The sequence below is a fragment of the Gossypium hirsutum genome, chromosome D12, assembly GCF_007990345.1.
Source record: "Gossypium hirsutum isolate 1008001.06 chromosome D12, Gossypium_hirsutum_v2.1, whole genome shotgun sequence".
Taxonomy (NCBI): domain Eukaryota; kingdom Viridiplantae; phylum Streptophyta; class Magnoliopsida; order Malvales; family Malvaceae; genus Gossypium; species Gossypium hirsutum.
The window spans coordinates 57,145,575-57,171,311 of record NC_053448.1 but is presented as its reverse complement, the minus strand read 5'-3'; the positions used below and the strand labels follow the sequence as shown (position 1 = coordinate 57,171,311).

The 25,737-nt window shown below is 34.5% G+C and overlaps 1 protein-coding gene and 1 long non-coding RNA gene across 11 annotated transcripts; one reads left to right on the top strand and one right to left on the bottom strand.

The window, feature by feature from the left end:
- Positions 1 to 1,724: 1,724 nt before the first annotated feature.
- On the bottom strand, positions 1,725 to 19,428 carry LOC107946698 (uncharacterized). Of its 5 annotated transcripts, none has more exons than XM_016881131.2 (35): positions 19,103 to 19,428; positions 18,865 to 18,955; positions 18,398 to 18,492; positions 17,752 to 18,281; positions 17,438 to 17,648; positions 17,023 to 17,334; positions 16,077 to 16,230; positions 15,834 to 15,971; positions 15,121 to 15,202; positions 13,801 to 14,087; positions 13,572 to 13,685; positions 12,534 to 12,778; positions 11,426 to 11,668; positions 11,144 to 11,299; positions 10,745 to 10,882; positions 10,423 to 10,665; positions 9,332 to 9,459; positions 8,817 to 8,940; positions 8,498 to 8,659; positions 8,144 to 8,291; positions 7,953 to 8,053; positions 7,394 to 7,555; positions 6,825 to 6,872; positions 6,621 to 6,728; positions 6,056 to 6,130; positions 5,659 to 5,709; positions 5,096 to 5,239; positions 4,872 to 5,002; positions 4,238 to 4,325; positions 3,731 to 3,793; positions 3,417 to 3,663; positions 3,039 to 3,190; positions 2,828 to 2,898; positions 2,356 to 2,512; positions 1,725 to 2,122 (listed from the first exon to the last, which is right to left on the bottom strand). In XM_016881131.2, the coding sequence occupies exons 1-35, from the start codon at positions 19,256 to 19,258 to the stop codon at positions 1,961 to 1,963; spliced, it is 5,517 nt and encodes a 1,838-aa protein (XP_016736620.2). In that variant the 5' UTR covers positions 19,259 to 19,428; the 3' UTR covers positions 1,725 to 1,960. The 5 variants fall into 5 exon arrangements, with proteins under 5 accessions (XP_016736620.2, XP_016736621.2, XP_040963286.1 ...); XM_016881132.2 differs by having other exon boundaries at positions 3,731 to 3,790; XM_041107352.1 differs by having other exon boundaries at positions 4,923 to 5,002.
- Positions 19,429 to 19,737: 309 nt separating this feature from the next.
- On the top strand, positions 19,738 to 25,349 carry LOC121224308 (uncharacterized). 6 transcript variants are annotated; one of them, XR_005921927.1, is made up of 6 exons: positions 19,738 to 19,982; positions 20,079 to 20,399; positions 20,552 to 20,610; positions 20,693 to 21,054; positions 24,526 to 24,588; positions 25,057 to 25,349. It is a non-coding gene; the product is annotated as an uncharacterized lncRNA (long non-coding RNA). The 6 variants fall into 6 exon arrangements; XR_005921924.1 differs by lacking the exon at positions 25,057 to 25,349 and having other exon boundaries at positions 24,526 to 24,711; XR_005921923.1 differs by having other exon boundaries at positions 19,748 to 20,399.
- The last annotated feature ends 388 nt before the right edge of the window (positions 25,350 to 25,737 follow it).

Sequence of the window (25,737 nt, the reverse complement as noted above, 5' to 3'; positions counted from 1 at the left end):
TATCATTATAAGTAGAATAAAATATTGATCCTACAAAAAGTTAAAAATACGTAACGCAAATTGAAGCAAATAAACAATCAAAAGTAAAAGTCTGGAATTACAATTTCATCCAATACATTAGTTAATTAATCTATATCCACCCGGTTTACCCTAATAGAGTTGATTACTAATCTGGGGAGCTAAACTACCTTCTCTTATGAGCAATTAAAGAACTAAATTAATTCAACTATTGTATTATATTCTTATGCCAATAACTAAATTAATTCAACTATTGTATTATATTCTTATGCCAATAACGTAGACCAAATTGGTTAAGAATTACCTCAATTATGACTATACAAGGTAATCAAATATATTCCTATCCTAATTAAAAATCATGCATTGACCCATACTATACCTAAAATGAAAAATATTCTTCCAATTTCTTTAAATTTGTCAAACTAATAATTGACCAAACTATTATCAAAGATGAGCAAAAATGAATAAATAATCTAAATTTTATTAACAATAAAAAAAGATGAAATAGATAACAGTCAATTAACTAAGCATGAATCTATTGTAACTCTAGAAATGAAATTAGTTCATAGAGAATTTGAGAAACATCTTAAAATTAAAATGAAAAAAATGATGGAGAAACTCTGTGTTCTTGTTGGAATCCGTCGACTGTTAATATGTGAAACCTTGAGGGTTCCTCTTTTTTCTTCTCTCCCCCTCTTTTTTATTTCTTTTTCCCTTTTTTATAATCCTTAAAGCAAAAAATCGTTTGTTTGAGTAGAGAAATTTTCCATTGCCACGAAGATTTACTTATGTCAACAAATTTTTTCTTATGTTTTGTCGGACCTACATTGAATAAAAGCACATTGAAAATTAATTTGATTTAAAATTATAAATATATAATTAACTTAAAACATTGATAAAATAAAATACCTTAAAACATTGATAAAATAAAATACCTATATTACAAAATTAACTTATAAAGATAACTACAAATCTTAAAATCCTACTAAAATAAGTAACAAATAACTTTGATTTTGGAATTATCAACCAGCAAGTAGCAAATGACTACTCAAATTTGATATAAAAGTACATCCTCACAAAATTCAATCCTTAACTTAATAATTAAATTATATCATTTTCCACTTTTTCTCAAGTTGATACTTTCATTAATTCAAACAATGATCTTAAAATCTTTTACTAATAATTAAAAAAGCACTTTAGATATCATCAAAAAATCATTTTCAAGATCAGAATATAAAATATATATATAGTTTTTAAGTTTTTTTTTTTAAATTAGACTCAACAATTTAATGAACCAAGTAGCTTAAATATTACTTATGATCAAAGAAAATATATAAATACCAAAATAGAAAAAAGACTTAAATATCATTTTATGATATTTCAAAAAAAAATACTAATTTATGGATTAAACTTTTAAAACACCACCAAATGCCGTTTAATTAGTATTTAAAAGCGAAAAATAGAAGGCAATAAAATTCAAAAACTCTACAACGGTTGTAGTAAATAATAATCATCGTAAAATTGCAATCAATGTTATTCTATTAATTGAATATTTATTAACACTTCAGCACACATTAAAACATATAATGTTCCTTGAATTTGAACTGAGATTGTACTAGGTGTTCCAAAGAAATGTCTAATAAATAATTACTTTATGAAATATAGTAACTAATCAGGTACATTTATATAGTTAAAAAAAGGTACAATTATAGAAGTACCATTTATTTAAGAAAGAGAGGTCCCAAGGGCATAATTCCCAAAAATAGTACATTATCAAATTACAAATCAGATACAACAAATTAATTTACAACTTGCCAAATGATAGAAACTGAAGATATTGGGGTACAAAATGATTCATTTAAATGGAAAGGATAGAGATGTCCAAGGCTGCTGATTTCGAGTATAAAATGACAAGTAAAGTTTGAAAATTACTTCTAACGTATCACAATCGTTGCTGTCGAGTATACTCCCATAGAGCAATGGCTCCACTCACATGTACATTAAGTGAACGAACAACTCCCAGCTGGGGTATCTCGATGCAAGCATCCAGAACATGGATTATATCCACTGGTATGCCCTCTTTTTCACGCCCAAGAACCAACACCTACCAAGACAATTGAACACAGACATCAATTCCCTCACTGCATCGATTCAAGTCGGTAGTTAATTTTTTTAGAGAACCACCTTCTGCTGATAATGGAAACTGAAAATGCTAAAATTAAAAGCCCAACAGAATTGATGAAATAACACCTGGGCTTATTGTAAAAAAGCTAGCAACAAGGCCGAGTAATAACTTGATAGCAAAATGCCAAACAGACTTGTCAGAGGATCACTTACAGTCTTTTTCGGATAGATATACTGATCAAGAGGTACACTGTTTGCAGTTTGCTCTAGTCCCAAGATCGAAAAACCTTCCCGCTTCTTTTTCTCCAAGAATTGTTTCACACTATTTACAGGGACCTCTATAATAGGAACCCATTTCTCTGCTGTCACACTGCAGAGCACAGTTTATGTAAGTGGATGATGCGTCAATTTTTGTTTGCTATTTAGTTTAGCACTCAGATATAACAATCACAGTGTCCACATTTATTTTTCGTTGAGTTTTAATGCCTATTATATGTTTGTTCTTAATTTAGCATATCATCTTCAGTTAAGTCTCAACCAAACAGAAGGCAGGTCATAACTCTAGTTACAGAAGAACACAATCATTCACCTAACGTGAAGGGGCATTCATTTTTCATATGATAAATGCCAAACAAATAAGGGTGATACAGAGAGTTATAGCACAAATGAAAACTATCATCAGAACCTGATGAGTTGAAACTGTTTGTCCTGTACTATTTTTGCATCTGCAACAGCTAACCCCTGTGTTTTAAAAACCTGAAAGGAACCAGACTTAGGAGTGTTTGTGTGAACCGTAGACATGCTAAATAAATTGCAATACTAACTTCAAAATAATAAATGATAAATAAGAATAAAGGTACTAAGAAAAAAGAAATACAACTTAATAACCAGCATACCTCACAGGTACGTGCCAATCCAGCAAGGTTGGGTATGCGATCAATCAATGATGCTACTAGGATAATATGCTGCCGATTTCCTCTTACCCTCTCCAGAGCCAAGCTTCTAGACTTCCACAACTGATCAAGAAGATCATCTTCCTTTTCCATTTCTGTTTTGCACATTATTAGTGACGCAATACAACAATTAAAAACTTTGGGTTATCATAAGAAGAGAAATAGAAGGGGTCAAATCATGAATGTCACCAGCTCTATCGCCTAAATTGCAATTGACAGTATCTCATAATCCAAGCCTAGAACATGCAATCTCACAAATACGGTGTAAACTGTCAAGAGCATTAACCTTCAATTTATTTACTTCTCAAACTTAATACATACCAAGAAGTTGCTTGTACACTTCTCCCTTGCACAATAAGGAACTGGAACCCAAGTCTGGCTTCTCATGTTTAGAGAAAGTAATCTTTTTCTGGAAGTCCAAATGAGCATCTTTAGGCAACTCCAATTTCTCTTCACAAGCGCTAGATACTTCTTCAGTGGATCCAGGACCTGCAGCCATATTTAGACTCTCATTCTTGATTGTGACAATATCCTTCGCCATCGAACATCTCAGATCTTCCCTCACATCCTGAAGTAACAGAAAATTAGATATGAAGAAAACATCACAAAAACATATAAAGCATACAACTGCTTACATTCAGAAAGTTGATCACTTGTTCCATGAGAGATGTTGGAACACATTCAAACCCGATTTCCTGCTATTTTTACCACAGAGCGAAAATGGAAGTTAATGGAGAAGAACAAAAGCATTTCCAGAAACATGAATATAGGTTACGACAAAATGAAACACCATGTTAATATTTTGATCACACAGTTCAAAGTCAATATGCAATAAGTAAATTTGCAACCCTGATCTTTCAATAACAATGCAATTTCAGGAAGCAAAAGACTGTCAGCAGGTAAGTTAATTACAAAACCACAGTACTAAGTGAATCCTCACCAAAGATAGAAAATTTGTCCACCAATAGTATTAATCCAGTGATGATTTCTCAATAATCATAATTAGTTTGCCAGAGAATTTATGCAGGAGAATTTATTCATGTAGAAAAAATTTTGTGAAATTCATAACTCGAATTTAGAAACTAACGCTTAGCTCCCTAAACTTTCAAAACTAAGCCAAAAGCATTTACGAAATATCATACCTCTACCCGACTAACAAAAATTCCAGCAGGAGTAACAGAGGTTTTGGGATTATAAGCATCCAGATAGCCTTCCATTGAAGCTCGCAAGCTGAGAGGCAACCAAATAAACATTTCAAGGTTCAAATACATAACTCATCAGCAGCATGTAATGCAGACACCTAAAATATTGCACTACCATCTTATTCATCTAGTATTGCTTGTGTAACTGTACTATCTCTTGTCTCTACTTCAACTCCCACTGATGAATCTTATTCAATATTGGACATATGAAAAATATGCCTTTTCAAGTTAACCATTTGTATCCCAGTATAGTCACTTTTATTTTTTTTATTTTTTATTAGATTTGTGGAACACCCCCTTTTAACTCTATTCTTTCTCTTATCTTAATCTTTTCTAATTTTCTTTGCACAATATATCACCATAACAGTTGAAATGCTTGGAAACATGAATTTACTATGCTAAACTGTCAATCTGTTTACCCTTGTAACATGGGCAGCGAAATGGCAAATTACAAACTTAACAAAATATGCATTAACATTGCAAAGGAAATTTAGTTGACAAGCTAAAACACAGTTCTTAGAATCGCAAAGTTGCCAATCATATGATACTAGAAAATGTAGATAAATTACCATACCGCATGCAATCAGAATTATTTGCCAGGTATAATTTCAAATCCTCAAAGCACCTTTTTTCCAAAGGTATGAATTCAGAACTTTTAGAATCCAGTGATGGAAAAAATTTGCAAAGTACTTGGTGTAACAAAACCTGCAAAAAAAATGTCAGAAAGAAAATTGCATTGACAAAGTAAAGACAACGAAAATTTAAAACGTGACATTCGTCAACTTGAGAGGAACTGACCTGAGTAAAGCCACGTAAGCTATGATGATGTGAGGTTAGTAACGGAAGTATGGGAGGAAGTAGTTCATCCAAATGCCTGAGTTGAATGTCCTTAGAAGCATGGAGGATCACATTAGCTGCTATGAAGACATGGGAAGAAAGTGCCTGCATTTGATGCATACACCACAAAAATCCAGAATGTGAATAAGTGAAAGAGAGAGTTAATATCCCCCCCCCCTTGTAGTGAGTAACTACATCTAACTAAACTAAGAAATTGGTTAGAGGTGTGCATGTGTCGGTGTCTATATGTTTGTGAGGTACATGCTTTCCTTTCCATATATATAGTATGGTATGCATGCTGCATATTATCTATAATTATTCAACTACACATGAAGCCAATATAAATCATTCTTCATAGATGCTACGTCATGTGAATGCTGAATTTTATAAGATTCTCAAAAAGAATGACTAAATTAACATAGGATGAAGAATGCTGCAACTTATAACGACAACTTATAAATCGAAAATCTATAATAAAAAAATTAACCAGAGGAAGCACAGATATCCTTATTTGGTTATTTTACCTGTGGCCTCATGTCATAATCTCGTAATAAGGGAACCAATTGCTCTGCAACCTGTGATATGATTATAACAATCAATAAAATCAGCTGAATGACTACACTACACCTATCAAGTTATAGAAGCTTCAAACATGATTTCAGAAAATGTGACTGGTCCTTCTAGATAGCAGTAGCATCATTCAAGCTTTTAGCAAATGATGCCATGCATAAGCGAAGTGAACTTCTAAAGAGGCCTCTTTTTTATTGGTGTCTGGACTCTGGACAGGGCCCCTTTCACTCACTTGAAATTCATATTTGACAATTCAGGCATGTAGACTGTTGGAATATGTGTGTTTCTGCACACATCTCATGCATGAATGTTAAGCTTTATTTACTAAATAAATTTAAGACGGTGCATTACCAAAGAGGGAAACTTCATGTAAATATTAATTGCAAATGTTTCCAAATACTGGCGAACAGAAGGTAAGTTGTTTCTCTGCAAAAGAGACATGACCAGAAATTAGTGGAGATATGTTACACAATCCAAAGTCAAAATAATTAATTAAAGACCAGTATTATCAGTTTCTTCAAACTAGCAATGGCAGCCAATGAATTAATCTACAAAGTGCACCATACAGCAAGTACATTTACCAGGGTTATGCAACAAAATAAGAAAATTAGTGTGTTAACACTGCCTGATTTATGGAACCACCTAACAATAACCTCTGGCGACACCAAATAGAAGCATTCAGTGTTTTGGAAGTATAAAGTAAACTAAACATTACATACACAAACATAGAGCAGGCATTCAGGAAAAAGAAAAATATTTGAGATAGGCTTTCATGAAATTTCTATCAAAACCAAAAAATTACTTGTTATTCTCTCCTAAACAACTTATCAAACTTACCATATTATGAAACTTAAGCGAACTATAATAAGTTAAGAAAGAACTATCAGATTTTCTAAAAGAAGCAACAGTTACTTACATAGAGAGCTATTTGCAAGCACTGTGTGACTTCTCCAACTATATCATCATCAACAAATTGTGACAAAACACATATCATTTGCCAAGCACGTATTTTTCGCCTATGGATCTGTTGAAATATGATAGGAGAGATGATAAGCATTCCAACCAATCTGAAACATAGAATTAGAAACCTGAAGAGAATGAAGAGAAAAGTATCAGCTACCGCGCTATACTTCTTATACAACTCTTTTGCAAGCTCCTTATCATTTAGCTGCATAAATAATGAATGCCATGAGAACTAGAATCCAAACATTTTCTGAGGAGAATTTACTCCTATAAATAAATGCAGAAAAGTAGAATGTACTTTCTTTTTAAGCAAGTTTGGATAGAAATGGTTAGCTAAGGCAGCCACGTAACAAACAAGGTGGACATGCTGTGTATGCTAAACAGTGAGATAACATGATTATTGGAAAAATAACATGATTTCTTTGTGATAGGGAACTAAATGCATACACTACACACCTCTCTTGAGAACAACCTTACCAAATACCTATTAGTCACAAGCATATGTGAGCATTAATTGTAAAACATGACCTATTTCTTCCTTTGCCAACTTGTTTCACAATGTCAACAAACTCGATTTACTTCCACAAGAACGCAATCAATTTTGTAATAAGAGGTTACAGACTTGTTGTGTTAATTGCATTAGTAAACATAGTAACTTATTAGATATAGCATTCTCATTGACAATGTGGAATAACAATCAATTAATGTTGTCAAAAAGAACAATACCACAGTATCCAAAAGCTCAAGCAGAAACAATTTTCCTGATTCAAGGGCTGACTGGGAAGCTTTGTCTCCAGTAGATGATTCCGACCTATTGGTCAAGTCAGCTAGCTTGTAGAAGAGATTAGCAACACACACACGTGCATACAACTCTGTGTTTAAAAATGCCTGAAAAGTGAAGAATATGATATAATGAGTAATTCCAGCAAAGCAATTTATTTATGACTTTTAATGCAATGGAAATTCAGAAAATCACCACTAAGAAAAAATACTATATTGTCAATAAACCTCCAAGAATCTAGACAAAAGTTCCTCCAAGATGATCACAGATTTAGAGAACGTATGAATAATTTCAGAACACGGTCTCTAGATTTTACAAAACCAAATGTGTATCTTTTAATAGAAACTTATTTAGAGACCCTAATACATAAGATACTAAATGATGACATTGAAAAACAAGAAGTTATTTTTGGGCAAAAAGACGATATTAAAATTCTTATACCCTGAAATTTATAGAATTATATACACATAATAAAACAATAAATTGATAGATTAAAGAGCTTACCTCGGTCAACTCAGAATCTTGGATTTTAGTCAATAATGTAACTTCAGTTCTTGCATCATCGTTTTCAGATACCTCGGCTTCAAAATCCTCATCAAAAGCAACTGGAGGAGAAATTTCAGATTCGAAAGTTATTTTAGTATATAAGGTTAACATGGATATGACCCAAAAAGTGGAAAAGAATGAGACAACACCAGAGCCATAGAGTGTTAGCAGCTTCAGTTCTTTTATGTAGTATTTTATGGTTGTTGGATTTGATAGCAAGAGCCCTGTCAAATGTAAAGCTGCAAGACGGATAGTCCGGGGACTTTTTGTGCCCTCCTCCAGAAGCTTTTCAACAAACTGTACCATTGACATGGAGCAACAAATGAGATAGTCCTATAGAACTACCACATACAAAAACAACACACATGCACAATAAGCACACCCTTACACTAACACCAACACCCATAAATTCATCCAACAACACATATGCACAATAAATACACCCTTACACAAACACCAACACCCATAAATTCATGCATATACAGAAGAGAAGAACCACACACCCATTTCAGGGGCCCAGGTTCATTATCAGCATCATGCATGTCCCCATCACTAAACAAGGATGGATGCAAGACAGAAGATAACAGTGCAGCAATATGTGCAACCCTCCGCTTGTTGCAGCTAGAATGCAATATCCAAGAAGAATGAACCAAACGCCAAATCATCTGCATCAATTATGAGAAAATATGTGAGGGAATAGCAGCTCCCTGATCAATTGCAACCCTTGCATCACACATAAACCATACTGAGCAGGGAGCTGTCAAAATGCATAGACAAAAGATCATATATGCATAAGCTTAAAATGAGAAAATTTATGTGAACCTGAGAATCTACACCAGTGAATCTGGAAACAACCAAAGACAACCTTCGTGAAGCAAATAGCTCCAAGGCCAATCTGATGGACCTCAACATGGGTAAAACAGAACCCTCCCCAGCATTCTCAAGGCTGCAAGGTTATTCAGGAAGAAATAAAATAGTATTAGGATCACCTTGTCGGCATATAATCAAGAGGGAAAGAAATATGTGAACAGAATTAGACAAGAACAAACAAGTACTGCTAAATGACTCACCTTGAGATTGAACAACAATTTGAAACATTCCATCATATAACATGTAAATAAATGAAGCAATATATGTTGAAATACGTGTTGTGCAAATTAGTGTTTACATAGAAGCATCTTTTGCTTACGACAAAATACACTGGTGAAATATATGAGTTAATATGGGCATAGGCATCTCAAAAGCCAGAGGAAAGAGATGCAAATTTAAATACTGCATGAGTAAGCAACCTTCTTCCAGTAAATAATAAAAGAATTAAGCTCAGCAATTCTTTTTACCTCTCAACAGTATCAGTAAAAATGTTCATGAGAGCAGCATCAGAGAAAAAAAAGCTACCATCCTCTTGCTGAAGCTTACTCCCAAAACTATAATAAGGAATTGAGAGTAGAGATTCCAAGATAACCCACTGAATCAATCACGAAAATCAGTTAGTATTTTGATTTATGAATTTGTTACTGTTAAAGATGAACTTGAATATGTATTAATTAAAAGCCGAAAAAAAAAGCAAAACTTAAGACAAGTTTCACATCTCAAGAACCTATATATAAGTTCCATACAAAAAGAAGAAAAATGTACTCCAAAACCTTAACATTATGTACTTTGTGGAACTTTAGAAAATAAAATTTACCAAAATCGTTCTTTGCTAAACTCATTTTCCAAAAAATACTTTAATTAAAAAGCTTTACCCTCTATAAAGATTTAAATAAATATAGAATACCTCAATACAGACAAATATAATTTCAAACAATAATCCTAAAATAACTGGAAAGAAAACACTTCTAATCATGATTTTATATAGTAACAAAAGTAGATCTTAAATGCTACATTATACATAAGCAAGGATATTTAAACATGGAAAACTTCAAAATTCATCCGAATTAAGACATATTAATGATCGGATCACATTAGAATTCAAAACCTCATACCAGTACAGTTTGAACTGTTCATGAAGCTATGAAAAATAACTGTATTAACAACCAAACATCTTTAATTAGCTTTAGCAAATTCTTCAATATTTTTTAAGGTCAAGGCAAATTAAAAGGGAAAAGAGCACAAATCTTAAAAACACGGATACAAAGCGAAAAAATTTAGGTTACTATCTATGTGTGTAAGGCAAAATTAGAAGGAAACATAATAAGAATTTTAAATATATATTGTAGATACACAATTTTTTTTTTCTTTTTGAAGGAAAGATACACAAAAGTTTCAAGTTGACATCTGTCATCCAATTTTAGGAGTGCATCAGAATCAACAGTATAACTCTGAATGAGTTCAGACACCAAAACTAAACAAAAAAAGATGAAGGAAGACTAATGTTACACCTAACAAATAAGAAATGGCCAAAAACAGCCTAACAAATAAGCATTACCTTCCAATTAAGCAAAACTGCCCGCCTAGTGCGCACCATAAACCCAACAGCAAGAAGATTATTGATATTCTGAAGAAAAGAAAAAACCAAGGTATCTAACCAAGGTTCACCTTCTATTGCAGGCTGTAACGATTTGCTATTTTCCATAAAAAGGACCAAACTTTGAGGAGCCAATACAGAGACAAGTGCTTTCAACGCAGGAGCTAACGCTTCATATGCAGCAATACGTACTTCAGCTTCACTCTGGTTTTAGGCAATCATATTGGTCACACAAATGTTTAAAGAAAGGTCATATTTTGCAACAAGATGCCCAAAAACTCACCTCAGAGTTGCAAGTTGGAGATGTGATAGTATTACAGAAAAATTTCCACACAGCAGTGAAGGCAGAATTTAACAGAATACCGGTTCTGTGTTGTGCACACCAGGCATAGATATATGCAACAGCTTTAACGGAGATTGTCTGTTCATATATATATATGAAATTTAGACATGTATGCCTTCACCTTAAAAGAAATAGCAGCAAAGAGTATCTATAAAATAGAATATTTATAGATGAGAAATGCAGAGAGAGAGAGCAACTAATGAGCACCAAAGGCAATCGTTTCAAATTATCTTCTTTGCAGTGGATGAAGGTGAGGTATATTGAAGTTCTTGAACATAAGCTACAGTTCTAAAGAAGAAATCCATTAATGAAATGAATAAATAATATAATGGAACGTACAGCTTGCAACACAGCAGTTGTCAAGGAAATTGATAATCTTCGTTGACTAGGACCACCAAGTTTTCCTCTCACAGAACTAGGCAGAACCTTGTCCTCTATATCAGAACCAGATGAGAATATGGAACAAGACAAGTTGCAAAAGGATACAAGTTCCTCCTGCATGCAAACAGAACATCTATGTCGAGCTCTCTCAATAACAGGTTATAAGCAATGCTCATTATTTGACAAAATGATTTAGGAATGCTCGTTGTTTAGTAAAACAATTTAGGAAGGCATAACTACCAGTATAAGAAGTAAAGAATCAGTGAACATATTGTAAATGTTTGAAGCTTCTGCCTCACTTGATTGCTCCTCTGTCTCCAGCCGCTTAATTTCAAATTTGGTTTGAACTTTGGCCCCATGTTTTCTTCTCTGCATTACCTGGATCTCTTGAATTAAGCCCAATATAAGGGTGAGAAACTTCACAGGTACCCACTCTGAATAGTTATTTTGTTTACGAATATTTGTTCCATATTGTTGTATAAACTGCACAATCAAATATAAAAAAAAGAAAGAATTTCAGACTCCTGTTGTGCAAAACTATCAAATGATATTTGAAAAGGAATGCCAGAATCAACAGATACAATTCAAACGATTCTTCATGCAGTCAGCTTGCAGAACATTTTCATGGGAAACAGAAGCCTGTACAACCTTTCAACCGACAAAATGTAGTAACTAAGATTCCAGATGTTCAATAGAGCACAGACATTAGAGAAGAGAATAAGTAAATAACACAAGCATCCTAACAGGATAAGATATATGAAAACATGAAAACCAACAAAGGACCGTGATGAAGGGAGAAAGATCCCCTTTTTTTTTAAATTAAAAAACAAATGATCTTTGAGCTTTTCTTTTTCAAATTGATATCTGCACATTCATATTTCAGAGAGACATCATACTAAGTGCTTACATTTTAAAACTTTGATATGAAAGAGTATTAACATTAGGCTCAACTATAAAATTGTAATTAGGTACCTAAAGTATTTTTAGTCAAAAGTGGCACCTAAACTATATAAACTTCATCTCATTTTACCCAAGTGTACTATGTCCAATAAGAACATGCCACATGTCACGTTCTTATTGGTTCATATCATGTTTTGGGGTAATATGAGATAAAATTGATAGTTTAGGTATCATTTTTTACCAAAAAAAAGAACTTTAGGTATCTAAATGAGAAAAGGGGTATAGAGGTCAATTTTGCATTTAAGCCTTACCATTAATGCCTTGAAGTAAAAAATTGGTTTTTTTCAGTTACATTCTATAACCTAAAATATATACCGATCAACAACGAGAAAAGAATAAAATGATAAATAAAAAGATTGAGCGCATAAAGGGAAAATTGAAGGCAAACCGTCATTAAAGGTGCTAATTGATGTTCTTCCTTGATTACAAGAAATAGTACTCTTGCCCATCTTCTCACTTCAAATTCCCACGCACCCAAGTCTTCATCGTCGAAATTTTGAAACAAACAATGATGAATAATGAACCATTCTGGAAATTCGTTGAGACTTTCCAAAAGCTGCATCTGGATACCACCAGAACGAGTAACTTGATGATTTTGCAAAAGCCAGTCTTGCACTCTTACACGTAGCAAACCTGAAGAGATGGACCAATTTATACATATAAAAAAAAGCTCCTCCATTGAGAAAATAGACAAGCAAAGCAACATCAGAAAATAAATTCATGCAATTAGGGTTGATGAAGATCGATAAGAAGGTAATATGAGATGAGTAAAAAATCCAGATCATAAGGTAACAAGTAAAACAAGCACTAAAGTTTCAGAGAGAAAAAAAGAAGATTCGATAGCTAAGGCATACTTCAGAGGCATACTTCAGACTAAGGAAATTTTAATTATCTTCCCCACATCCTGTATCATTACAATATAAGAAATTTGTAAATAAATCTCATCCACCTCTGATGCTTTTTCCCGAAAACATCACCAAAAGTGTCCCCATCCAACTCAAATATCTTCTGAACCCAGTCCTTACCATACTCAAAGCTAGCTACACAATACCAAAAGTGTTACTACACTGTGCAACAGTTATTTCCTCAATAAAGGCCCCTTGAAGGTTGTATGCTTGAAACCTCCAATTCCTTAGCTCCAGTGAAGAGAAAACATATTTTCAGTCAGGGAAGGGAAACGAGTGAAACAGTGAAAGAGAGTTGTTATAAGGTTCAATAAATAAAGCTTTGAGCTCCTTTTTTTTCAGTAGACAATCATTCGACTCAATTTATATCATAACCAGAGATCTAAAATAGGGAGAAAAAAAGACGCATAAAGAATACCTAATTCATATGGAAATTCATAAATGCCATAATGGATAATGCAGCGGCAAATGAAGCTAGCAAATAGCTAGGTTTATAAAATAAGATATAATGTTCTTCCTACCACCATAATCAGTAACTTCCCGTGGCAAAGTAGAAATGAAGTGCAAAAGTATCTCAAGAGAAACATCACTTGCTGGCACCATAGAAGCAGCAGCCTCTACTACTTTTTCACAGACTGACAATTACACAAAAAAAAAAAAGGTGTCACAAGGATTCTAAAGCCTTCAGTGGTTGCATAGTATATGTGTAACTATAAGAAACGTCATTAAAATTCTTAACCAGATTGGTACCTCGAAAACGGTAATTAGGATTGAAATGTTGTTTGCTACTCTCAAGAACATATCTAAGAAAATCGAGCAACTCTGTCCCGTTATCATGCAGAAAGTTCTCCAAAGAATATTCCGGTTGGACCTCATCAGCAGTACCGAATTCACAAGATTCGACTTTATTGTTGCTGTATTTATGAGCCCCAAAAGCAGATGCAGCAATACATTCTGCAAGACCCATCAAGCCGGCTCTACTAAAAGATTTCCTTTTAGCAAGGGATGCTAAGCTCTTTAAAAAGATAACTGTTTCCCTGTAACAATAATATACCAGGCTCAAAGATATCCCAACAGAACAGTTATTGTCCATCAATCATTATAGACATTTCTACTGCTCCGGAGATTTAAGTACTTTCTCTTGCATTTGCATATGCCTGCTCCCAACTAGTGAACATCGTTATAGAGCTTATTCACAGAGAATTTATAGATTCATGGGAGTCCTATGGTTGAAGAAAGGGAAGCGACTTGTAAGGCATGTAAGCATCAAACATAACAGAATTTGACCCATTTAACAGCTTAGAAGTTTCCAATGCGCCAGACAGCCAGTACTTTCTCTTTGATTTGACCATAATGAAATCAAAGGTATGCATGTACTGTGACCCACTAAAAAAAGAAGTTTTTATGGTTATTTATAGAGAAAAAGAGGACTCATTGAAACCCAAACCTAGATGAAAAGGGAAATAACTGGTCAAAACAGCACACTTGGATTTGATAAAATTTAGGGTAACCAACACCTTACTGAAAGTCTGATCATTGTCAATATGAAGCTAAGTGATCTAACATTTCTAAATCTTTACCCAATTGCAAGCCAAACAACTATTTAGAGTTTATATACATAAAACATAATAATAAAAAATGAAGAAAGCATTCTTAAAAGGCTGCAATATGGAGTTCAAAGAAAAATAGTTTCTTCAACTACCACGTATCTAAGATATGTCCTAAAAGATAAAATGATTGCATAACATTAGGCGTCTTTACATTTCATTCATTATCTTTGAGTATCTAGAAACCTTACTTTGGCAACAATGTCCAGCATAAAGGAAAAAGTCTCAGTTGGGTTTTAAGTAGCAAAGCTCACCAATAAGATTCGAACGAACAACTAATACTCATTTTTTATTCCCAACTAATATGCATGTCAAAGACAACATTAATTAGAATGTAAAAGAATAATGATACATTAATCATTCTTGCCAACCTAACTTAGTTTTACAGTTTTCTACAAGTTGCATTCTACAATATTAAAAAACTAATTAATTAATTAAATAAAATCAGACCTATAATTCATACCTTGCATCCAAGTAGCTTGAATAGTGATGCAAAAAATGAGTAGCACCCTCAATTGTTTTTGAAGAGTAAATTCCTTTAACACCTAAAAGTTGAGAAAAAGAACAGCTGATTGAAATATGGAATTTTAAGTTAATCATCTCAGCTCAGAAGATTCAAAGAAACATTAACCAGTCAAAATAGATGGAGTAAACCAACAACTGCACAAATTAATGTAGAGAGTGAGACTACAAAGAATAAAACATGAATAAACTCAAGCGTTTTTACATGAAATTTTAATATGGAAGTATCTTACTTAGGTGGCTAACTAGAAGGTCAGAAAAGAAAACAAGAGGAAAAGAGAACAAAGGGGAGACGCCATTTATGGAGATGCTCAACCTAAGTTCCAAATTACATAATCACAGTTAATGACAAACACGGATTGAAACATGCTAGGAAGTTTAGGTGAAAATGTATTTTGCATCAGATTGCATGCCAATGTCTTGTGCCCTAACATAGAAAGAAAAAAGGGTAAAACAATGGGGGGCTCAGGCCTGTTTATGTAAAGTTGCACATCAACTGAGAAAGAAGGAACAGAGATCAGGCCCTGAAAGTGACAAGACTGTAAGATTTATCTCTTATAAATCTACTTATTTAAATCCAATTGGAAATATGATAATACAAACTATTCCATGCTAGCTAATTCAGAAAGGAAGTAAATCAGATTCAGGGCAAACCAAAATCACTGTGGTGAACTGGATCATTCAAAGCTTCCATCAATGAACCGAGAATAAAACTCTCAGGTACTGACTTCACACAGCTTCCATATTTTCTCCATTCTATTCCCAAAAATGACTGCATGATCATGCACCTAACTGCATTATTTTGAAAAGAAAGAGAGAACACACTATGAAAAAGTCAGCAATAAACCATAAATTAAGTTAGCCCTAATTGAGGTCATGCCAGCAAGACATCAATACCTTGAGGATTATCATGACAAAACCCTCGCTTCCACAAAATTGATAACCAGCTAAAGACTTCAGCCCAAGTTTCTGACTGAGTTTGATGCATGCTTCCACTAATAGCACTCACAAAGTTATCATGTGAGACAGAAAATTGAAGCAACGAAGTTATCTGCAAGAAACCAAAATACTTAGGCAGGTAGGCAGAGAAGAACTGAGGTTCTAATAGAGTTTCGCATCCTACAGAAAAAACAAAAAGTATTATAAGAGTCATAAGGCATCTTCTTTAGCATCAGTGAAAGAAGGTTGCTTCATTTTACAGCAGGACACTGGGACATAATACATTAGAGACATGCCGCCATGCAAGTGGAAAGATGACCATAACTATAAATCAAAAACTTAAGTTCACTGATTGTGTAGGTGATCCTGTAAAATAATAAATAGTCAACTAGGGCAAACAATTACAAACATCTTTTCATCATATATTCTGTGCAAAGAAATTTTGAGCCACTTCAGGAGGACAATGACAGAAACCTTATATCTTCAAACATTTGCCACCACATCCAAGTGTCTAAACAAGTAATTAAAGAATCCTCAAAAGGGCCACAAAAGTACTCCAATCTCTTGCCAATAATATAACATATTTCTTCAAACGTTTTCTGCACATCCAAGGGTCTAAAACTCTCTCATTCAAGCATCATGCACTATAGTTCTCATTGGTGTTGTGGTTGAAATTAACACCTAGCAACTATTTTCTTCATACTTTCCCTTATAGAGAACATGTCCTTGCTGCATTATTTATCACATAAATTAACTTTTGCTAACTAGACAAAATCAAATTTCTATAATGTCTGTCACCATCATCACCGGTTACTCCTCTATCAATGTGCATACAGGTGATCTAAGGTCTATCTAATTAAGCCAACTGAACCAATAATTTCATAAAAATGGATTTTATCAGCACCTGATGATTCCAAGCAGCTTCTACAAGGTGAGTACCGTACTCTTCAAGCATTTCAAATAAGAGAACGAAAGCCTCCCACTGCTGCTGACTGTTCATGCCTGAATCAACTGAGTTGCAGAGTTTCCCTACCCCTAGTGACTTTGCTTCTTTATAAGCCCAGAGCTCTCTCTTTGTCACACCATGAGGAACTGAATGTTTGCCTTGGGTTTTCTTCTCTGAAATATCAGAATGATGTTGGTTCCCACTATCCATACATAACAGTGTCTTCAGTATATGCAATGACTGCTTCCTCACTAGGCCATCCTCATCAACCTGACACATCATCAAATAAAGAAATAATAATGAAAAGGACAGTAAGTTAATCTATATTAGATATTAAATCAACAAGAAGAGGGAAAAAAGTTCGGTCAAATACCAATCCTCTTTTGATTTCATTCCAAAGATCTTTTTCACTTCTTATATCAAACTCTTCCGCTCCATCACTCATGTTAGCGTTTTGAAAAGTTCCACCACAGGAGAAATAAGACAAATATAGGGAAAGTATCCTGTATGCATCTCTCCTCTCTAATGATCCAAGAGAGAACAATTTTCTACAGCACGTCCACATTCTCATAAAGAAATGATTCCTGAAAGCCAACCAGATTTAGTCAGTAATGTAAGGATTCAGGTCAAGTTAAATAAGGTAAAAAGAAAATTAATAACAAGCACAATTTGCAAGCAACCATCTACCTGGACAGTTTATGTATCTGCCTATGAACTGAGATTTCAAAAGAGCTTTGAGAAACAAATGCTTTGAATATGACAGGTAGAAGAAAGCCAATTGTACAAGACCGACTTTCTGAACCTTGTAGGAGTAGTCTTTCAGTTGCATTACACAAATTCCAAAGTAAATTAGCAGTGAAACTTTCAACAGAAGACACGTTTTCTGAAACTGAGCCTGTAACTGGAGCAGCTTGAAAATTTCGTAACGCAGCATCCAAAGTAATGCTTAAAACATGGCATGATACTGGCAAGGGAAAATATCCAGATATAGACAGCTTACAATCCTTGCCAACATGCAAATTTTCTATGAACTTCTCAATCAAATCACTTGACACATGGAAAAGTGAGCTCCTATCCAATCCAGTACCTTGCAAATCTCCATTTTGAATTATACCAGCAGACAAGCCAATAGACCTTAGGGAAAAAGGCACCAAATTTTCTTCCAGAACTTCCCAGGCATGAATACTTTGTACAACATCAAAGAATGAATCTGCAATCTAATATAAAACATCATGCATTGACCAGACTATAAAAAATAAAAAGAAGAAGATGCACGTAACTAGATGTCAAAAAGGGTAAATATAAGCTAAATAAGAGCACCTAATTATTCTACCTGGTTAAGAAGCTCTTGGTCAAAATCATGTCCCATTTTCATCAGTGGAATAAACCCTTTCCATAAAAAAGATTGCAGCTCTTCACGACCAATATCTGCTTAGAAATTGCCATTAGTAATGAACTTCATAATAAATAAAGAAAGGATAAAAGTCTCATTCGTTTCAGCTCAACAGATAAAACCTATTTATTAAATTACAAATCTCAGAATCACCCAAGGTGACAATTAATTCAGCCACTACAGTCTCTTAGCAAGGTAAACAGGAACCCAACTTCACCTTATCCTCAAACGAACCTTTAAGTTCTCTATGAGATTGGCCAGAGTCACCCGACTTTTCTTCGCAACATTTTAAAACGGTGGAAATAAACAACAAATGAAAACAAACTACCGTAAAGAAACGCAGGACTAGGTTTACATTTTCTTCTGAAAAGTGTCAATGGAAAAAAGCAAAGGAAAATATAACTGACTCGCTTTAGTAAGAAGATGGCATAACGCTCCAATCATTGACGCAATACTGTTCCGACGATCAGAATCCAATTTCCCATCTCTGTTACCACTCTACACAAAAAAAAATGCACAAGTTGCTATAAAAAATATGGAAAAGAAAATAACTAATAGTAGAGTTTACTTCTTTTACATAAAATAAGAAAAAAACTAATTGCGATTTTCCGATTAGGGTTTAGTATAGTAGAAGAAGAAATTTACCTCAATGAGATCGGGGAGATCGTCGAGAAGAGAAGAGAAAAGTGACGACGAAGATACGGCAGTTGAGGTCAATATACAATCCAACATAGGTGGAATGGCCGACGGAGGAATTTGTCCAAAGCTCTTTGACAGTGAAGAGATAACGGCGGCGGCCATTGCATCCAATGAGAAACTCTTTTTTTGTTGTTGTTCTTTTTAAATTTTTCCTCCAATTCTCTATAGAACTTCAACCGAGAAAAAAATGGCGCAACGGCTATAAATTGTTGTTATGACATAAACCGCCTTTTCTTTTATAAACCCTAGTTTGGTGGCGTTTCCGCCTTTTCATTTTTAATTAATAAAATACGTTAATTCAATATTCTCAATGAAAATAAAAACTTTTTTGAAAATAACAAATACTTTACTTTTTATCTTTTAATAATTTTATATAATCTTTTTTTTTTTTGAAACTTTCCAGATTGGGCTTTATTAATAGAAAAAAGAAATACAGCAGTCCGTATAAAACCTAAGAACAAAGAAAGTGGCCCAAAAACTATAAATTCAGAATTAAAAATTAAACTAAGAAGTCGGCCCAAACAGATGGCCATGCTAAAGTAAAAAATATCTAGATATTTAAATGGAAAATTCTAGAACTAGCACTAAATGCGCCGCTTCATCGCCCAATCAGAATTGCTGAAATCTGTCATCCTTGCTTTCTGTCAATTCATTTCCTTTTGACGATTTCACTTTCAAAAAGCCTATCATTGTGTATCTTTTCATTTTCTTAGTGGCTGAAAAACTTTCTCTCTTACCATTTCGTCTTCTGAGACTTCTAGTTTGGCTCCCTCATCCTATCTTGCCTTGCTTGATCTTCAGCGTATTCGGGGACTCCCATCTTCAGGTAAACTTCCTCTCCACTTCTTAGCGTTGCCGTTGCTAGAATATGAGCAAGATTGTTCGCAGATCGTGATCTATGTTGGAATCTGATATTATTCAGGCCAAAAATTTTCTTCTGAATATCATAGATGTATGTTCCTACCATTGATCGATCTTGTCCTTTTGTGTTGCATCTTTTGATAATTGCGAGGGAATCGCCTTCAAAAATGAGTGACTGCCATCCCTTGTCAATACCTATTTTGACTGCGGTCCAACATGCCATGGCTTCAACAGCAAAAGGAGACGAAACGTCATCGTGAATTTTTTAGTAGGATAAAAGGGCATTTCCTTCCGAATCTCTACCCACAATACCTGAAGCTGACCGATTTTGGGTTTCTTTATATGCACCGTCAAAGTTGATCTTGACAAACTCCCTCTGTGGGTACATCCATTTTCTGACTTCTTTTCTTCTTTTCAGATCTCTGTTTTCAAAGTCAGTTAACTCTTTGATGTAGCTGTTTATGAAACTTGCAGTATCCTTTCCATTGCTAACTTTCCCTTCGTGTACTCTTTTGTTTCTGTCTCCCCATACAGCCCAAAGTGCGCAGTAGAAAATCTGACATTGACGAAGGTTGAGCTGCTCTACCGCCCAGGTAAGCCACTGTACAAAGTCCTCACATTGATTCGTCAAAATATTCTGAAATGATAATGCTCTCCATACATCAACTGTGACAGGACATTCCCGAAAGACATGATTCATTGTTTCAGCTCTTTGACCACATTGAGGACAACTTGTATTGGCTGCTAGTTTCCTGTGTTGTAAATTTACCTTTGTAGGCAGATAGTTCCATGACAGTCTCCATATAGTAGCATTTACTTTAGATGGTAGATTTAGACTCCAGAGTTGTTTGTAAAATTTTGTATAGATGGTTTGTAAAGCATAAGCTCTAGGATTTTCATCCATTCTCTATAATAGTTTATAAGCACTTCGGACTGTGAAATCACCCGACGGCTCGCCTCCCCAAATAAGAAAATCTTCATGAGGTGTCCGTGCCAGAGGAATTTGGAGTATTCGTGCTGCATCAACTTCTGCGAAGGTACTCATAATCAGCTCTTTTTTCCATCTTCTTTCATTACTGTCAATTAGCTCACTTACTTTTGACACGCTCATAGTAGATAACTCTGTTGAAAGTTTAAAATCAACTGAATCTGGAATCCAAGCATCGTTAATGGGTATACTGATACCTGTACCCACCCTCCAACATTGACCTTTAATCAATAAAGCTTTAGACGCCCAGATACTTTTCCATGCATAAGAAGAGTTTTTTAATGGGGAATTTAAAAAATTATCATCTGGGAAATATTTGGCTTTAAAAACTTGCGTAACAAGAGCATTTTGATTATTAATGATCCTCCATCCTTGCTTAGCAAGTAGAGAAATGTTAAATTGCGCCATATTCCTGAAGCCCATGCCTCCCTCCTCTTTAGGACTACATATATCATTCCATTTGCACCAGTGAATACCTTTTCTTCCTTTACCTTTTTGCCACCAGAATCTGGCAAATAGATTTTCAAGCTCCCCACAAAACATTTAGGTAGCAGAAAACATGTCATAGCGTAGCTTGGGATTGATTGAAGTACTGACTTTATGAACACCTCTTTTCCCCATTGAGATAGAAAACATGTACTCCAATTCTCAATCCTCTGTTTGATTCTATCCTTTATATTCTGAAAAGACTCATTCTTCTTCCTTCCTATCATATTAGGTAGTCCCAAATATTTCTCCATATTCGTCGACTGTCTTATCCCCATTTCAACTGAGATACTCTCTTTGTCCACTTCCTCTGTATTAGTGCTGAAAAAAATCGTTGACTTGTTAAAATTTACACATTGACCGGAACAACTCACATATTCCTTCAATATATCTTTTAAAATCCCAGTTTTACTCTTTATTCTTCTCCAAACAAAATTCAATCATCCGCAAATAGTAGGTGTGAAATTACCAGCCCTCTTCTGCTAGCTTTAACCCCTTTAATCAGACCTTCTTTTGTCGCAATCCTGAGTAAGGCCGAAAGCCCTTCGCTACACATAAGAAAAAGAAAAGGGCTAAGTGGGTCACCTTGTCGAAGCCCTCTGGTAGGTTGAAAAACACTGCCTCATCTCCCATTAGTAGTTACTACATAAGAGACTGTAGAAATACACCTCATAATTAATGATACCCATTCTTCTGCAAAGCCCATTCGGATCATAATTTCCTTTAAGAATGCCCATTCAACTCTATAATAAGCTTTACTCATGTCCAACTTTATTGCCATGGGTCTTTTTTTCCCTGTTCTTTTTTGACGAAGTGTATGTAGAAGTTCATAGGCTATCAATACATTATCAGATATTAGTCTCCCTGGGACGAATGCACTTTGAGCATTATCAATACATCTGCCAATAAACTCTTGAAGACGATTTGCAATTGTTTTGGCTATAATTTTGTATATAACTGTGCATAAGCTGATAGGTCTGAAATTGCCAATATTTGTAGTCTTGGACGTCTTCGGGATAAGTATAATCTCCGTTAGGTTTAAACCTTCAAAATCCTTTCCATTATTCAAAACTCCCAAGCAAAAGTCTCCAATATCTTTCCCAACAATATGCCAATATTTTTGAAAGAATAACGCCGGAAAACCATCGAATCCTGGTGCTTTAGTAGATCCCATTCCTTTGACTGCTACATAAATTTCTTCAGACGTATATTTTGTCAATAGAGCTATGTTGATATCTGAAGATATACTGTTATTGATACCTGTTAAAAGATGGGATAGATCTCCTACGTCGTGAGTCAAAAAAAGGTTCTGGAAATAGTTCGTTGCAGTCTTGTTAATTTCTGATTCCTCATGAATCCAATTCCATCATCTGTTTCCAACCTGCTAATTGTATTAATTCTCTTTTGTATTGAGGCATATTTATGAAAAAATGCTGTATTCTTATCCCCTAACTTAAGCCAATTAGCCCGTGCCCTCTATTCCCAATACCTTTCCTCTTTATCAATCTCCAAATTCAAATGAATTTTCGTAACAATTATTTTTGCCAGTATATCATCATCTCGTTCTTTCTCCATTAAGTCCTCAACCTCCTTTGAAAGCCTAGCCGTCAATCCCTTCCGTTCCTTCTTTATTGATTTTGCCCATTTTGATAGACTGGTCTGTAACGTTTCCATTTTTTCAAGAATTGATCCATTTGAAGACTCCCATGACTTCTTAATTTCCTCCTCAATTGATTCTTCTGTGGTCCACCATGCTTCAAATTTAAAACTACTTTCGTTAGATGTGCATATTAAAAGGGGACAATGATCTGAAAGTGTAGACGTCAAATGGTGTATAATGCCTTATGGAAAGAGCTCCAACCATTTTTCATTTGCAACACCCCTGTCAATTCTTTCTCTAATATTCGTTTTCAATAAATTTCCTCTTTCCCATGTGTACCATGCTCCAGAGTATCCCACATCAATAAGTTGGCATTCATTTAAAACCTCACGAAACTCTGCCATTCTTTTTTCCTCCCTCGGCAGACCTCCATTTTTTTTCAAAATAGTAGGTTATTTCATTAAAGTCTCCACTAACAAGCCAAGGGTAGTTTTGTTCCTGTCCCAACAGTCTTAAAAGATCCCATGAGTCAGTTTTGTTCTGTGAATAGGGTGATCTATAAAACCATGTGAATCTCCATTCTTCATTAACACATTCTTCTTTAATCAGCACATCCATATGACTCGTTGAGAGTGTTCTGAGTTTTACCTGAACCTCTTTTCGCCATGCTAGGCAAATCCCTCCACGTGTACCTGCCGCTCCTACCTCCAGCCCATTCATAAAGCCACACCTCCTACTAATTTCCTCCATACGCTTATCACTAACTTTAGTCTCCATAAAGAAGACCAACTAGGGATTATTTTTCTTCAGTAAAAACCGAAGCTTTCTTACTACTCGCGGACTCCCCAATCCACGGACATTCCAGCATATGATTTTCATTGCGTCCGGTCGGCTTGCCTTTTGGCAGCCGCCGATATATTCTGTTTGGGAATTTCTGTCAACAAACTGATTTCATCCTCATTAAGCAGAGTTTGGCTATCATATTTCATCCTTTTAGTAGTGTCTTCATAATCATCGTCTATGATTTCTACCAATTTTCTCTTCTGCAATTTACTTACTTCCTCATAGTGTCTCATCACATCTACTGGTTCTAATCTTCTCCAAGTGGCTTTCCTGTTCAGTCTCATTAAATCTCCATCTGCTTTTCCGTTCCCGGTTTCTTTTTCATCAATTTCTCCTTCCTTTTGAAACTCTATCTCTTCTCTTGGTATTTTTTCCAAAAAGTTTGCTTGTACTATTTACATCGTATTGCTTCTCTTTTCAGTATATAAGTGCGCCCTCTGGTGTTCTTCAGTATTTCCTATATATGAACATTGTGATTGTAATTTTTTTGATAGGGCAATCAATTTTAGGCTCTCCCTACCAACGAAATTTGATTCTGCTTTTAAAGCCAAAGAGAAGGTGGGGTCTCTCTAATTCTGTCTTTTTTTTCAGGAATTATTTCTGTACATTCATGGAGACCATGTCCCGCTCTACCACACTCGAAGCAGAACGTCGGTAACTTTTCATACTTGAATGGGATCCAACATTTATGACCTGTACCAGTCGAAACAAATATACCCCTGCGAAGGGGTTTCTGCACATTTAATTTTATTCTAAGGCGACAGAATTCACCCATAATTTCATATCGAAGTACTCCTCCAAAAGTAACTCCTATAGCATGCAACAGATCTTTTTTATCAAACTCTGGTAATCATGGTCCAACTTTAACCCAAAACGGAGATGAAACAAGTCTGATTTGATCTCTTTCCATTGGTTTCATCAAACGATCAAAAAGAACTAAATGTTTTCTAAACAACCAGGGTTGGCCTTCCAGAACAGCTTCTAAGTCGTCCTCTAATTCAAAACTTATTAGAAAGAGATTTTGCCCTGCTAATTGAATCTCAAATTTTTTCTTTGTTTTCCATATACTTTTCATCTGTGCTTTAAAACTGTCTTGATTATAAGATTTCTTTGTCCAAACAGAACAAATCAGAGATGTTTTACCTTTTGGTTCCAACATCGAGCTTTTGACCGACAGTTGAATGAGTTCCTCTGCTAATAGGGAGATCTCGTCTCCCCCAAACCCGTCGTTGCCACCACTTTCTTTCATCCCAAGCCGCAGCAGCCACTGTTCTCGCTAGGATACCAGGGATAGCACTCTTGGCTTCTAGGGTTTTTTTCTTAATTTTATATAATCTTAGATTATAGTACACTTGGATGAAAATTTTATCTAACAAATATATTTATAAAAAATTAATATAAAATTAGTGTGGTTAGACTTGGATCGAATTAGTTGATTGAATAAAAAACTATTGATATACAAATTCAAATAAAGGGGGATTGAACTGGACTTTGAACAAACTATTTAGAAAACGTAAAAAAATAAAAAATCAGGATAAAAAATATGATTGATCCATTTTATGTTTTTTACTCATTTTTAATTATTTATTTAATTAATGTTGGACAGGAGGTTGAACCAAAAATTAGTGGTCTGACTAATTCGACCACTTATCCAATATTTAAAGCATTATATAAAATTTAAATGAGGTTTTGATTAAAATAATAAAATTAATACTTGACCCGCGTCAGGTTTGAGCTACTAGGTGCTATATTTGTTGCCGAAACAATTAAGATCTCAATACTATACAATTCAACAATTTATGC

What these genes read in the sequence shown, in the direction of transcription:
- LOC107946698 (XM_016881131.2), bottom strand. Translation starts at nt 19,258, where the DNA reads ATGGCCGCCGCCGTTATCTCTTCACTGTCAAAGAGCTTTGGACAAATT. An exon ending in TCAAGCTACTTGGATGCAAG is followed by an intron (nt 14,088 to 15,120) that starts GTATGAATTATA and finishes TTATTGTTACAG; the next exon opens with GGAAACAGTTATCTTTTTAA. An exon ending in ATTCTTTACTTCTTATACTG is followed by an intron (nt 11,300 to 11,425) that starts GTAGTTATGCCT and finishes GTTTGCATGCAG; the next exon opens with GAGGAACTTGTATCCTTTTG.